Source organism: Sinocyclocheilus rhinocerous, unplaced genomic scaffold, assembly GCF_001515625.1.
Source record: "Sinocyclocheilus rhinocerous isolate Xijiao unplaced genomic scaffold, SAMN03320098_v1.1 scaffold350, whole genome shotgun sequence".
Classification (NCBI taxonomy): Eukaryota; Metazoa; Chordata; class Actinopteri; order Cypriniformes; family Cyprinidae; genus Sinocyclocheilus; species Sinocyclocheilus rhinocerous.
Window position 1 is genome coordinate 626,688 of NW_015637528.1, and position 16,770 is coordinate 643,457.

At 38.6% G+C, this 16,770-nt stretch overlaps 1 protein-coding gene across 3 annotated transcripts in view; it reads right to left on the minus strand.

Moving 5' to 3' along the window:
- The window catches only part of LOC107748868 (caskin-2-like), a 55,238-nt gene that overhangs the window by 10,516 nt on the left and 27,952 nt on the right, over positions 1-16,770 (minus strand). For 2 of the 3 annotated variants that reach the window (XM_016563856.1, XM_016563855.1), the window contains exons 4-9: positions 7,707-7,804; positions 7,138-7,283; positions 5,821-5,916; positions 3,635-3,765; positions 2,158-2,266; positions 1,879-1,987 (exon numbers count right to left, since the gene is read on the minus strand). In XM_016563856.1, the coding sequence (XP_016419342.1) occupies positions 1,879-1,987; positions 2,158-2,266; positions 3,635-3,765; positions 5,821-5,916; positions 7,138-7,283; positions 7,707-7,804 (689 nt within the window). The remainder of the gene's footprint in view (positions 1-1,878; positions 1,988-2,157; positions 2,267-3,634; positions 3,766-5,820; positions 5,917-7,137; positions 7,284-7,706; positions 7,805-16,770) is intronic. The other variant, XM_016563857.1, reaches the window with a different exon arrangement.

Sequence of the window (16,770 nt, forward strand, 5' to 3'; positions counted from 1 at the left end):
TTATAATATTAAATTATATAACTATTACTGTAATGTATAGTGCTTGATTTCCTTAATAATTTTTTAAGTACTTTTCCCCATTATATTTTTTATTTATGAGGATTTGTTTGAGAAAATTATTATAAACATGCAAATGCAAAAATATTAATAGCTTAAAGGGATAGTTCACCCAAAAATGAAAATTCTGTCATTAATTACTCACCCTCATGTCGTTCCAAACCCGTAAGACCTTCGTTCATCTTCGGAACACAAATTAAGATATTTTTGATGGAATCTGAGAGCTCTCTGACCCTCCCATAGACAGCAAGGTAACTACCACGATCAACGTCCAGAAACGTAGCAAATAATCCATGTGACATCAGGGGTTCATCCGCAATTATACGAAGGTGCCGTTTTGGAGAGTATCCACTGAACGCAAACAGCGTATGCTATTCTGTGTCAGCTGCGCCACGCGGATACGTTTTCTACGTTGTTTGTGCTTTGATTTGAACGTAAAACAACGTATCCGTGTGACGCAGCTGACATAGAACAACATACGCTGTTTGCGTTCAGTGGATATTCTCCAAAATGTCGCTAGGGAGACGCGAAGGAGACGAATTGTTGAATAAAGTTGTTTTTTTTTTCTTTTGCGCATGAACGGAGGTCTTACGGGTTTGGAACGACATGAGGGTGAGTAATTAATGACAGAATTTTCATTTTTGGGTGAACTATCCCTTTAATGTTCCTAAAAATAGTTTAGTGAGGTCCCGCCATCTGAACCTCTCCAGCGTGTCATTTCTGTGATTTTATTTCAGTGGAAGGAATGTGAGGACACACGGACACACAGCACACTCACTGAATCAATAATTAACTCTCCGAGTCTGTCAGAGGTTTATGGAAGCGTGGTGGCCCACATACACACACAGAGCGGCGCTGGTTAAAGCAGACGGGCCTGTCTGTGCTCATTGTGATAAGAGCTGTCTGTTTACTGCCTGAGTTCAAAGACGACACAACATTCACTTCAACTATGTATTTATATCCACCTGTACAAAATGGCAATAAATACTGCAGCTGTTACAGAATGCATGAAGATCATGTCAAAAGTTGCACATTCCCACTCATTAATGTCAGGGACATGTGTTACATTGACATATATATATATATAGAGAGAGAGAGAGAGTTTTCAAAGACTTTTTGTTTGACGCTAGACTTCAGAGTTCATTTGTTTTTTGTGTAGTTCAGTAAAGTTAATTCCACAAGTTGCATTGTGAAAATTGTGTCAGAACACACTTCATAACATAACCCAAGCAAGCCCATGCATCGCCTGGTGGATTTTGTGTGAACCACAGTTTAAATTTTAAGAAGCATGCCTGCAGGAATCACGCATGATACCGTTAAAATGAGTGCATTCTTAAAGGCCACAGCTATAAAGAGAATTAGTAAAGAGTACTAAACAGAAGGCTAAATTGCCCAAAATAGCATTATTGTCACTGTTACAGTTTCATCCTGATACCAATGTTCACATATGACATCAGCACTTGTGGGTGGGGCCCCGTCTTATGTTTCATAGGAGGGCCCCACAGATTTGTGGTATGCATCTGCACACAAACACACACACAGGAGATGTCTTTTGTCTCTTTCATGCACTCAGGACTAGCCAGAGAAAGCAGCAGGTTATATAATCCTCAGTTTAAACGTTTGGTCATTCCCAAACACACACACAAACAAACTTCACCATGTACACACTCTCATATACTGTGTGTATATGCAGTATGAACCCAAACACACTCCACATACACACTGTTAGACACAAATACACACACTACAGTTCTCAAGACAGCTTAAGGAGATAAAATACAGTCAGTGCAGTCTTAAAATACATGTCAGATTGCATCTCACCTCGTAAGAGCTGCTTAATGTCTTTGCTGGCGTGGCATGCGGTGAACTGGTTGACGATGTCCAGGGCTGTTTGATTGTAAGTGTTACGGATATTGACATCAATCCCATTCTGCCGTCATATGAAACAAACATTAAGATTGGTAAATGCTGTCTGTTCATTAGCAGAAGCACAGTCAGTGTGGAAAAAGGACATAAACATATTAGTAAAAAGCCACTTTATTGTCAGAAAGGTTGGCGACCCCTGTAGTAGAGTCGTCTCCAAAAACCAGATGAACTTACATCCAGGAGTAGCCGCACTACCTCTGTCTTCCCATAGAGGGCGGCCTCATGGAGCGCTGTGCCAGCTTTAGTGGTTCTGTTGATGTCAATACCTGCTTTCAGAAGAAGCCTGAAGACAGAGAGAGATGGAAACTCAATGAATGGACTGGCGTCAATAGCCTACTACTACTCCACAGAGAGGAGATGACATCCTCTTTAGCAGTCTGTGTTATATTTACATACTGAAGGGCCTGTAATACACACAGACTTGTGGAATTCACACACACACACACACACACACATCAGCTGGAATCAGAGATGCTCATTTGTTGGAATGCTGGATGGAATTTCAGTGCTGCACTGGAAATGCCAGGCATTAGGATGGGATCTGTTAGTGTGACAGCCGTAGGAAACACACACACACACACACATACACACACACATTGTCATTCCTGTGCAAACTAAAAATGAATCACACTGCACAAATGTGAAAATTATCTCCACATTCTATTTTACTTTTTGGCATGGTGCCATTATTTTGATGATAATGCAAACATTTTCATTACACTATCATTACTTTGATACAATATTTAAATTAGCCTAACTAAAATGCAATATAATAAATACTGCCATGATATTATATAAAATGTATATTTAATTTAAATATTTATGAAATATTTTTTACCATACAAATTGAGAATGTCTATGGAAGCCTCATAACAAATTATGATTTACCAAAGCATGATTTATGACAAAAAGTCAGAAATATGACATAAAAAGCCATATTGACAACACAAAAGTTCGACTTTTAATGTCATAATTATGACTTTTTATCTCACCATTATGATTTACCAAAGAATTTTCTTTCTTATGTGGCAGAAATGGGCTTCTATACAAATGAATTTTTTCAAAATGACACAAGTTTTCATGCACTATATTCCAAGTCTTCTGAAGCCATTCCATAGTTTTATGTGAGGTGAATATTTAAGTCGTTAAATTCAAATTTTCATAAACTCTTCTCTCTGCTGCGGCTGTCTGTCATCTTACAAACACCTATTGCTTCACTGATTTGACTGGCATGATTTATACACTGAGGCTGAATGGATTATCACGATGACCATATGTGCTTTTAAGGAGTTCAAATTCACTTTCATTATATGGACTCACAGAGGTGTATTATTGTTCTTTGCATTCATCTGAAGAAACAGTCAAATACACCTGGGACGCAACTTGGTGCATCAATACAGAATTCAGCTGATTCACAGGTGTGCATATCGGTTTCGAATGTGGGTCATCCAATCACACTTTATTACATTATATCAGCAGTGTTTCGGTACTAACATCTGTGGAAAACACCTTAGCTGGAGAATCAAATGAAGTGTAAATACACAGCAGAGCCGAGGCACACGCATCTCTCCAGAGACACAGGACAGCGCGACACAGCTGAGACTGATGCCTACAGACGTGCTACACACACAAGAGGTTTTCAAGAGCTCACCGGATGACGTCCTTGTGTCCGTTGCGTGCGGCGAGGTGCAGAGGAGTGTTACAGTTTGAGTCTGAGCCGTCTCTCCGATCTCCCTCTAACAGAGATGCAACCATATTACTGCTCAACAACAGCTGCGCCACCTACAAAAGAGAAAGAGATCATTGGCATATTTTGCACCAGTGTTGTTATTGTTAACTAAAACTATGAAAAATCGGAGTTTCAGTTGAAATCGAATAAAAACATAAATATTCGATTGAATATTAGAACTTAAACATTAGAAACGATGCCTTGGGAACTAATTGAAATGAGTAATGTGTAGTACTAAAGTGACTCGAGCTAAAACTGAAATAAAAACGAATTGAAGAGAGAGGAAGTATTTTTTAAAAATGAACAAGCATTACGAAAGCACATAACAAAATTACTAAAACTTAAACTAAAATTAAAATAAAAGCCAATTCAAATAGTATAACAGTGTATAAATAATTCTAAAATAACACTGTTTTGCACCAACAATACTCTATTGCATTTGATAAATTACTTAATTAGGCTACTCCATTACTACCACTATTTAAGTTCATTCCTACAGCACAAGCAAACAAAATGTTAAACAAAACCATTCTTATGCAAACTGTAACAGAAACAGTATATGTGACCCTGGAGCACAAAAGCAGTCTTAAGTCGCTGGGGTATATTTGTAGCAATAGCCAACAATACATTGTATGGGTCAAAATTATTGATTTTTCTTTTATGCCAAAAATCATTAGGATATTAAGTAAAGATCATGTTCCATGAAGATATTTTGTAAATGTCCTACTGTAAATATATACAGATATATACAAAACTTAATTTTTGATTAGTAATATGCATTGCTAAGAACTTCATTTGGACAACTTTAAAGATGATTTTCTCAATATTTAGATTTTTTTGCACCCTCAGATTCCAGATTTTCAAATAGTTGTATCTCAACCAAATATTGTCCGATCCTAACAAACCATACATCAATGGACAGCTTATTTATTCAGCTTTCAGATGATGTATAAATCTCAATTTCGAAAAATTGACCCTTATGACTGGTTTTGTGCTCCAGGGTCACATTTATGGTACACAGGTAGGCTACAAACACTGAACTGAACTGAGAGCAAGATTATTGAATGAAAGTGTTGAGACTGAAAAGGAAAAGGCGGGAAGACGAGAGAGTTATGAAATCATCCACACGCCCAGAGGGCTCTTGGGAAGGTGAGTATTGGCTCTCAGAGGCCTCACAGGTGAGGATGAGGTCATACTAATGTGTCCCAGTGACCATTAACACCCAAAAACATCTGGGCCACATGATGTGTGTCCACTGGAGTAGAGTCAGTAAAGCTGAGTAGACGCTTCAATTCATTTGCTACAGTTTGGAAGGCGAGCATCAGACTTGCACTGGGGTTTGTGAAAAGATCAACTTTATGCAAAAAGGAAAAATGTTTTGCAGCAGCCAAACGTTGTGAGGCGAGCCAAGGTTGTGACGTCTGCCACTCTATCTAATGGTGGATAGAATGTCTTAAAAAAAAATTTTTTTTATGTAATCAAAAACATGATGACTCTTTATTGACCATGTATCGAAAGCAATCAAAGATCATGCTGAAGACAGCCTCACTGGTGTGCATTTTAAAGGCACACCCTAAGCAGGCAGTACTGAGTGGATTTCTTGCACGTCAGCACACATAGGGTGAGAAAGAAAGACATTATCCAGTTGCTTCAGCCGCACCCTGATACCTCAATACAGCAGCTGATTAAATACCACACATACGCACACTGCCATTAAAGTAACACCTCGAAAAGGCCTAAATACACAGCTGAAGTGAAATCACACACCACTGGGCATGTGTGCGCGAGAACGCGTAAAACAAAGCAGCTACTGAAATCTGAGCTCTCATTCACTCGGTAAAATGAATAACACACAAAGACAGACGGGAAAACAAATCACAGTCAGGGCAGAAGAGAGAGAGATGAGAATTTTGGATGTTGAGGTAAAATATGACCTGGACATGTTCTTGTCAGATTTTGTGAGATTACCCTCACATCAGATGTAATTTATGAGATCACTGTAACCATAGTGACAGTGATGCAACAAATGACATCTCACATGAAGAAATGAGCACAAACACACTCGTACTGAAACACTGATAAGTCCCTACAGAGATGAGCTCACTGACCTTCACTCGGCCAAACTCACAGGCCAGATCCAGAGGAGTCTTCTTAGCCTTATTTAGAATGCACGGGTTCGACTGGTGCTGCAACAACATCTCAGACTGATAAACAGAGAGAGAGAGAGAAAGAAAGAATTGAAGAATGATGTTTTTATACCAACTTTGTTTGTCAATATGTGACCCTGGAGCACAAAACCAGTCATAAGGGTCAATTTTTCGAAATTGAGAGCTATACATCATATGAAAGCTGAATAAATAAGCTTTCCATTGATTTATGGTTTGTTAGGATAGGACAATATTTGGCCGAGATACAACTATTTGAAAATCTGGAATCTGAGGGTACAAAAACATCTAAATATTGAGAAAATCGCCTTTAAAGTTGTCCAAATGAAGTTCTTAGCAATGCATATTACTAATCAGAAATTAAGTTTTGATATATTTACAGTAGGAAATTTACAAAATATCTTCATGGAACATGATCTTTACTTAATATCCTAATGATTTTTGGCATAAAAGAAAAATCTATAATTTTGACCCATACAATGTATTGTTGGCTATTGCTACAAATATACCCCAGCGACTTGAGACTGCTTTTGTGCTCCAGGGTCACATATATGTGACATGAGACCGAAAATAATTAGATTATCTCTGATCCATCACTAATACACACAAAAAGCCATCTGGGGTCACTTGTTAATGTTGCAATGCATATATCATATTTCTTTGCATTTCAATGAGGTTATGTCAGATGATTCACAGGTGATGTATCCAACAACACTTTCTCAAACAGGAATGGACCGGCCAGTCTCCCCAGGGTGCTTTTGGAACAACATTTTCAAACCGGCCCATTTAAGCCACAGTGCTAAACTGCTCTGCTCTTTGTTCAGGAGCATTTGTGACATGTTTGTTCACAGCAATCTGTTTTGAAGCATCTGAGTGTGGTCTAATGCAATGGTTCCCAACCCTGGTCCTGGAGGCACCCCAACACTGCACATTTTGCATGTCTCCTTTCTCTGACACACCAATTTCAGGTCTTGGAGTCTCTACTAATGAGCTGATGACCTGAATCAGGTGTGTTTGATTAAGGAGACATGCAAAACATGCAGTGTTGGGGTGCCTCAAGGACCAGGGTTGGGAACCACTGGTCTATTGCACTGGTTCACATTTTGCATGTCCCCTTTGTCTGACACACCCATTTCAGAGTCTCTACAATTAGCTGATGAGTTGAAGCAGGTGTGTTTGATTAAGGAAACATGCTAAATGTGCAGTGCTGGGGAAGCTCCAGGAACATGATTGGGAACCACAGATCTAATGGATACGCACCACCTCATAGTGTCCGTACTGAGCAGCCAGGTGCAGTGGAATCTGCCCGTCGTGAGACGCGTTGTTAACGGCAGCCCCTGATCTCAGCAGCATGAGCACCGAGTCAGCTTTACCCTGCCATGCTGCGTAATGCAGCGGCCGCATGCCTGCAGAGCAAAACATGAATTAAATCTCTGACGCAGAGTTATGCAAGCGCTATACAAGTCTGAACAAAATGTAAGCACTGGCTCCATTTCAATGCATGAGTTAGAATGCAATTTAATGCCATCTTATGTTTCAAGAAATACTCTCTATGTTGGGAATATGATAATACGTTTAAATTCATATTATTCTGCATCCAGTTTACTCCCTTAATACCAATGCATTTAAATTAAGAAATTGCTAAGGAATTTAATTTGAAGCAGTTGACGGTGATGAGTAAATGATGACCGAATTTTCATTTTTTTGAGTGCAGAAAGAAAGAAAACAGAAAGAAAGATTGAGGTCTTGGATTAATATGCAAGTAAATCACAACCAGTTGATAGTTTTACTCAATGTAGAGTTGAAGGTAATGAGGAGGCAGTTCTAACCATTGCTATCCTTGATGTCCACAACAGCCTGAGCTTCCAACAGCAGAGAGAGCAACTCCGTAGTGCCCGTGAGAGCTGCATGATGCAACACTGAAAACCTGAGTGGGATACAAACAGAAAACTTTAAAGAGAATGGTGGAAAAAGAAACTTTTGACAACTAAAGAACAATACTTTTGGGAAAGATGCAGGCTACGGCCAAATAAAGAAGCCACTCGATAACTTGTATTGGCTTAATTTGATACCAGAGCACACAGTTACACTTTCATCATTCCCCACTTGAGGCCATGTGTGGTCATAAAGAGAATAGAAAAAGTGAAAACCCCAGTACATGTGAGATCGCCAACAAACCAAAGGCTTGTAAAAGTGCCTCGTATTGCTCAAGCTGTGGCACAATTAGAGACTAAAGTCTGAAATTAACAAGGTTTCATGAGGCGAATAAAAAAAAGACACATGGGGCAATAAGGGGGAGATATATTCTTTTCAGTACAAGCTCAGACAACAACAAAAAACAGTGTCCTTTGGGCACAGCCACCCTCGTATGGTCTGATGTTTACAGAAGTATGACAAATGAAAATGCTACTTGTCTGGGGTGGATGTATTACGTTAGGACATGCCGAAATCAAAGCAAGACCTCTCCCAGGTGAGTAACAGGACTGTCTTCGAACACCCCCCTCAAATGCTTCAGACGTCCCAGACGTAAATCTCCTTCCAGAATTTTGTCTTAGTGAAGTTCTCACTGACAGCCATTGCTGCAAACATATCACTTTAGAAGAGGAAGCTGTCACTTGAGGCACAAGTGGCCCCATAAAGAACGAGCCAAGTTGCACTGTGGTGCTTTTTTGCCGCCATTACTTAAGCATGAAAGCATCCAGTAAAACTAAGAAAACAACTCTTTTATCTTATGTATGAGGGGTAAACTAGGTAAACCTAGTGAGCTGCCTTGCTATCAGTTACTGACACTTAGGGTTTCAAAAGGGCAGAAAATCTCCGATAAATTTCTGGAATTTTTTTGCAAACCTACCTACACTATACAACTTTTGGCCTAATTAGCAGCCTGGACAAGTCAATGCTATTTGCCAAAAATCAGAGCCAGTCTGCAGATTTTGGGCAGTAAGAATTGACAGAATTCATAGAAAACGGTGTAGTGTATGATAGCCACAGACAGATTTTTTTTTTTAGCTTCAGATTATGATTCCATCCAGTCGGAGGATATTAAACATGCTTGATATTTTCAGCCAGGCTTTCAGCATTCTACCAGAACCTCGTAAAGGACCATTTTGGAACACTCTAGAAGTCTCAAGTTACAGCAGAGTTTGGTTTGTTTGCCATTGGGGATAGATGTTCCTTGCAGTGCATTCTGGGATTGCCTTCTTTGTGAAGAATAAATGCAATGCTGCTTAAGAATTTGGTCAAAAGAAGGCATCTTAAAATGCAGAGAAATAATGCTTTTAATCTCTGGGAACAGTCATTTTGTCCTGAGTAGCTACGATGCCTTAAATAGCTGCCTATATTGGCAGCTCACAAGATTTTGGAAGTCTTGTGCAAGAAACAAATTTTAAATTTCTAGATGTCTGCAGTGTCAGTCTGGAAGCTTTGCCTATTCCTGGATTTTAACCCACAACATGCCTGACTCGTCTTATCAGGAATCACAGTGGAACCTCTTTTGTGGTCTATTTTGTAGTGCAGGTATTTTGGCTCGACATTTTATCACATGAAAAGCAGAAGGTCAGATGCTTTTACTCAATCCATATGGGATAAGCCAAAAGAGCTGTTCATTTCCTGAACCCATGGCCTCTCAGAGCTGACTGCTGTGTCTATTAGATGTGAAATGGGACAACATAGACAAGTAGAGCGGAAATACATCAGACTGGATAAATATGAAGGCTCGATTTGATTATTTTCATAAACACACTGAGACTCCAGCTGAGGGCAAACATTTTGCAGACCATGCATTTGAAGAGCTGGAACTGCAAGGTCTTCCAACCCTCGGAATCACAAGCTGGTGTCAAACTTTCACATTGTGTTGAATCACACAGGACACAAAGTTTGCCATGCTTGGCAGAAGCGCTCTGATGTAAATCAGCTTGACGCGTAAGTGTCTTCACACTGGACGTTCTTGACACTCATGAGGAATGGCATGACAGCTGTGAAGGTCTGCAAATGAATAATTCATTCGAAGGTTTAAGCTGTGCAAGAAACAAATTTAAAATTTCTAGATGTCTGCAGTGTCAGTCTGGAAGCTTTGCCTATTCCTGGATTTTAACCCACAAAATGCCTGACTCGTCTTATCAGGAATCACAGTGGAACCTCTTTTGTGGTCTATTTTGTAGTGCAGGTATTTTGGCTCGACATTTTATCACATGAGAAGCAGAAGGTCAGATGCTTTTACTCAATCCATATGGGGTAAGCCAAAAGAGCTGTTCATTTCCTGAACCCATGGCCTCTCAGAGCTGACTGCTGTGTCTATTAGATGTGAAATGGGACAACATAGACAAGTAGAGCGGAAATACATCAGACTGGATAAATATGAAGGCTCGATTTGATTATTTTCATAAACACACTGAGACTCCAGCTGAGGGCAAACATTTTGCAGACCATGCATTTGAAGAGCTGGAACTGCAAGGTCTTCCAACCCTCGGAATCACAAGCTGGTGTCAAACTTTCACATTGTGTTGAATCACACAGGACACAAAGTTTGCCATGCTTGGCAGAAGCGCTCTGATGTAAATCAGCTTGACGCGTAAGTGTCTTCACACTGGACGTTCTTGACACTCATGAGGAATGGCATGACAGCTGTGAAGGTCTGCAAATGAATAATTCATTCGAAGGTTTAAGCTGAGGATGAAAGGGGTTGATGTGGCATAGTGGTTAAATCTCAGGACTAGAAACCAGAAGTTGGCCGATTCGATCACTGTAAGGTCCTAATCCCATGTTTTATATTAGGACTTTGCACGAAAGTTCCAGAAATAAATTCCACTGGTCTTGGTAGTTTGCCAGTAAAAAGATTCTATTAAAGTCAAATTAATTATACTCAATTACTACAAAAAAATCTCCAGAGTCGGAGAACATTCCATGGCACTACAACAAGAGGGCAGGTTAAAGCAAGAAATGGAGACTGCTGGAAGCTCCATGGCACAAAGCAATAGGCATAACATCACTTTTTTAACTCCCCAGAGTTAACTGAGACATTTGTGTTTGAGGAGGTTAAAAGAGTCAGTTCAGGCCCTATCTGTGTGTTATGAGGCAGGCCCGCACAAGACCCACACAACTCATTTTTCCGCAGAGTTGAATCCCCCATCATGGGGGTCATTGGATAACAAGCATTTATTTGATAACGCACTTTTATATGCATTCTACAGAAGTACATGGATGTCATCACAGTGCATGAGAAGTCTGCATATTCCATGTGGGTCTGGTTTTGAGGTGTGGGGCTCTTGGGTATGTGGTACAATCACTCGTCTGTGCTGTCTTTCTTTGTAGCTCTACCTGACCTGCTGATGGCCAGACCTCAAGCCCTGTGAGGGGATGCAGATGCTGAAAGAAACCTGTGTTGTGAAAGAGCTCTCTCTCTCGCGAAGGAGACTGTACTCTTCTCTTCAACACTTCTACACACACTTCCATCAGCTTTCTAGGAAAAAACTAAAAGAAACTGGGAGCTGTGAGGAGAGATGGATTGTTGTAAAGACAGCTTGTTTATTTATCCCTACACTGACCCTGGAGAGGACCCCACTTTAGCAGGGAACTGGGATAAAATTCACACTACCTCAATCATATCTAAATGCTGGACACTGATGATTTGGGGGCACATACTAGGGCTGTGCGATTAATTGATTTTAGTTTGCGATCCTTCATTTACACACACACACACACACACACAAAAGTCAAAATGTCTGTTCTGGCAAGTATTCACATAAATACAATCGGTTATGTCTTAAGGCCCAATCCCAATTCTACCCCTTAGCCCTCCTCTTTCCCCTACCCCTCCGTTTCGTGCGTTCACGTGAAGGGGTAGGGGTGTCTCGATTCTCTTTTGGTTGGAGGGGTAGGGGTAGGGGAAGGGCCAGATAGCCCTTCAAACAAAGAAACCTGCTGCTGTGTCCTTTATGTGAATCAAACAACAAAAGAATAAGAGAAAATCACTCACTGCTCTTGACTGAATAGCTTTAGTAGCTAATAAGAATCAATGTATGTTTAATTCTCACAGTGAAGACTATGGAGTGAACTTTTTTCCAGCTAAATATATTGCTTTCGTGAAGAAGAAAAAAAAATTACTCATTTAAGATTTTGGTCATATCTCCAATTTCTAATAGTGTTAAATAATTGTACTTACAACGTTGACCAAAATAATTGTGATTATGATTTTTGCCATAATCAAGCAGCATACACACAAGATGTCTTAAGTCGCTGGGGTATATTTGTAGCAATAGCCAAAAATACATTGTATGGGTCAAAATTATCGATTTTTCTTTTATGCCAAAAATCATTAGGATATTAAGTAAAGATCATGTTCCATGAAGATATTTTGTAAATTTCCTACTGTAAATATATTAAAACTTAATTTTTGATTAGTAATATGCATTGAACTTCATTTGGACAACTTTAAAGACAATTTTCTCAATATTTTGATTTATTTTGCACCCTCAGATTCCAGATTTCAAATAGTTGTATCTCAGCCAAATATTGTCCTATCCTAACAAACCATACATCAATTTGCAGCCCAAATATGTGAAATGTGTCATAATGGCTGATCATGTGCAGATGATTTTAGTTCTTAGTTCAGTTGTGCATTCATCTGGATTGCTTGTATAGACTGCATGAGAGAGTGTGTGTGTGTGTGTGTGTGTGTGTGAGAGAGAGAGAGAGAGACAGATTCCAGATTTTCAAATAGTTGTATCTCGGCCAAATGTTGTCCTATCCTAACAAAACCATACATCAATGGAAATATTATTTATTCAGCTTTCAGATGATGTATAAATCTCAATTTTGAAAAATTGACCCTTATGACTGGTTTTGTGCTCCAGGGTCACATATGGAGAATTTGATGAATGGGGACCAAAGGTTTCAAACTTCAAAAATAATGCAAAACCACCAAAAATGTGTATTGCTATACTCTCTTGAATGTGCCATGGAGAGCTAGGTCAGATGCTAAGATTTTCTGCAAATAATGATTTATATTTACATGTTCAGCAACAATTAAATGTCATTAAGCCTTAACTACTGTACTTAATAATTAGAAATGTTCACACATACAATGAAACTTGTTCAATTAATTGGAATATAATGTTCTTCATCTACATGAGTTGGCTGCATTTGGCCATCATACCAGACAAAAACACAGTTTTGCACCCCAGGAAATATCAAGAGCGGGTCAGACAGTCCGATGGCTGCCCACAGTGATATCGAGCAGTTGTTGATTTACCCACAAACACACAATTCAGAAAAGTTCCCAGAACTCAGCGAGGGCCTTGTGTTACAAGCCCTGTCCACTTTCGCCTTCATTTCTCGGGATGTCAGGACGGATTTGATGCGTCCTGGCAGAGCTGCCCTCGGTGGACAAAGGACAGGGCTCCAAAGAGTCCCTCTCACACCGGCCTTGCCATTCATTCACAAACATTCCAGTACGTTTGCCATGGAAACGACCCCCATACAAATCCCAACAGTTCCACAAAAAGTCAAAGGCAGCTCAAATACTAATTTGTCTCACAGACAAGCAAAACCTTCAACTCTACACCACTATTATTTGCTGAGCCCCCCCACCCCAAACCCCACATTTCATTTTTCTCCTTTACAAACAGACCTGGGCATGCAAATCTTTACTGAAAAAAAGTAATCCGATTACTTTTTCAAGTAATTATTTAAGTAACGTAATTAGTAAAGTACTTTTTCGAATTTATGCACTGGCACCTCTTCTGTCCCATATTGAGAGAAAGAGGTGCAGAGGCACTTCCTTCAGACTTAGGCTTAATAATTTCACTTTAGTAGTAAAAGAGACTTTACAGTTGCCAAAAATATAACTTTTGGGTTTTTAAAAAATAAATAAGCAAGCCCAGCCCAGCCCAGCCCAGGTGACAAAAAGTAACGAGAAAGTAATGTAATGCATTACTTTCCATAAAAAGTAACTAAGTAACAAAATTAGTTACTTTTTTTTCCTAACAGTGTTGCAACTCAAACGTCCTTTAGATGGGAGCATCTGACAAAAACATGTTCAAAAAATAATAAATAATCAATAAAAAATATATAATTTTAATAATCGTTTTTTTTTTTTTTAAATTAGTTACTTTTTTATGCGTAGCACAACACTGTAATGCATTACTTTTAAAAGTAGCTTTCCATATTTATATAATAAAATTTTCATAATAAGTACATTTTGACCAAAGGATCTCATTGCCATAATGCCTCTATAGATGTTTTACATTTATCTTTTTTTATTCTATTACTTTCAATTGTTGTTCTCATTAGATTCTAATTTGCTACATTATTAGAAAAATATTGCAATTCCAAAATGTTTTTAATCAGCATAAACAAAAATATTATTTAATAAAATTCTTTAAAAATTAAAAATGACAAAACAAAATTAGATTTTTAGCATGTAGTCTTGAAAATTGTTTGAGAAAGGTTCTTAATTGTAATGAGATGTCCTTGTATAAATACATTTTTATGTATAAGATTATTTATATAATATTTTTTCATTTGATTTCAGAGAGTACTGTAATATGACCTGAATATGTTGCATATTTCGTAAGATTCAGATCCCAGACGGCCCGAAGCCTTTACCTATACACGGGTGAGTCTATGTACTTTATTCCCATTAATAAGTGATACAGGTCTCTGCATGACTGTGCTACATACACTCTGACTGAGCTGAGCTCAACTACATCCTTTCGCCCCTTTTTCCTGTTTTCCTCTTCTGTCAGTAAGTTTCCATTAAATAGAGATGTTATATAACAAAACCCGGGTCAGTAGATACCATGGCAACTTAGAAAAGCAAAATAAAACTATGTAACTGATGCATCTTGTTCAAACTAAGAGTGGACCTCTTTAAAGACCTGAGACGCCAGCCAATCTAACCCGAGAGTTTATCTTGGATATTTTTTGTTATCTATTTAACGTGCTTTAATGCCATATAGTGGCAGATTTGTTCACACCAGCCATGAAAGCACGGATCAGCACTCAACAACTCTCATAAATCTCCATCCATCATTCCCTGTTTTCCTCTTGCCTTCCCCATCCGGCCTCAATAATGGCTGTTCGGTGCTTTGTAAACACTCCCATCTAATTCGTTACGGTCCTTATCTGCGAATGGCCATCTCTGACCCCTCGACTGGCCCATGCCCCTTTCTCTTCTTTACGACAGACAGGTGGGGGGCCACCCAAAAACAAGCACCTAAATGTCACCAGAGTCTCAACCTTAATATATGAGGTCAATGTGCTATTTTACAGCCCTGTGAGAGGCCCATCTTATCTCAAAGACACTGTTGACATAGCACGTTTTAATAGACTGTGTGAGCAATGATAGTGGTCAGTTTAAGATGAGACACAGGTAAAGCATCTGGCTGAAAGAATTCGGTCTTATATACACAGATTTTAAGGCTTAGAGCTCATAGCACACTTAGTGTGTATACGAAGTTGCCCAATCATTATGAAGACACAGCCAAGTTATTTCAGGGCATTGCGGGCACATTAACAATTTAAAACGCTTACATGAAAGTACACAACTTAACAGAGAGTTAAGAAAAATAATATTAGATATAGAATGGTCACAATTCAAAATAATAAAGCCAAGTGAAAAACTGATCATAGACTTAAATAAACCTTATTATGAGAAGTTTCCAGAGGGGTGTAATTCAGTCCGTCTGAAAAAGCTGGTTTGACAACAATAGGTTAGAGGACATTTATAGCATATAAGACAGTGTGCTGACTCGGATGTCTTGTGTGATTCAACAACTGTCAATTTCAAAACTAATCAAAGTGGGATGATCCATCACACAGGAAGTCAACATGCTTGCACACGATTATACTGACACTCTCAGGTGACGGAATGAGGCTGTGATGCTGTCTGTGAAGAGACCATGTGCAGATCATTTGTACCACCAAAAATTTTGGGGTCAATATTTTTTTTAATTAATGCTTTTATTAAGCAAGGATGCATTAATTTGATCAAAAGTGAACACATTAATTGACTGTAAAGACATTATGTTATAATGTTACAAAATATTTTTCAAATAAATGCTGTTCTTTTGACTATATTCAAAGAATCCTGAAAAAATATATACTTGTGTCATGGTTTCCACAAAAAATAATAAGCCGCACAACTTTTTTTCAACAATGACAATATTAAGAAATGTGGAGTTATGGCTGCTGAACTTTGATATCAGGAATAAAATACATTTGAAAATATATTCAAATAGAAAAAATTGTAATAATATTTCACAATATTACAGTTTTTACTGTACTGATCAAATAAATGCAGTGAATCTTACAGACCTCAAACTTAAAAAAAGTATTAATGTATATATCAGAACATATTTCAGTTCAGTTCAGTTCAATTTTATTTATATAGCACATTTAAAAACAACCATGGTTGACCAAAGTGCTTAACAATGTCTGGAAAAATGCACACACAAACAAGACAAATACAGTAAAAAAAAAAAAAAAAACCTTCACAATGTCTCAGCTCAGCTCGAAATGAAAGCCAAGGAATACAGGTGTGTTTTAAGTAATGACTTAAAAATTCCAACAGTCTGAGCAGTTCTTATGTGCACAGGTAAACTATTCCACAAATTAGGTGCCACCACTGAAAAAGCTCGGTCACCTTTATTTTTTAACCTGGCTCTCGGAACATCGAGGAGCACCTGATTGGACGACCTCAGCGCTTTAACAGGAGTGTGGACATGTAAAAGCTCTGATAAATAAGCAGGCGCCAACCCATTTAAAATCTTAAAAACAAACAATAAAATCTTGAAATCAATCCTGAAGCGGACAGGAAGCCAGTGTAGTGAAGCTAAGACAAGGGTAATGTGCTCATACTTTTTAGTCCCAGTTAGAAGCCGAGCTGCTGCATTT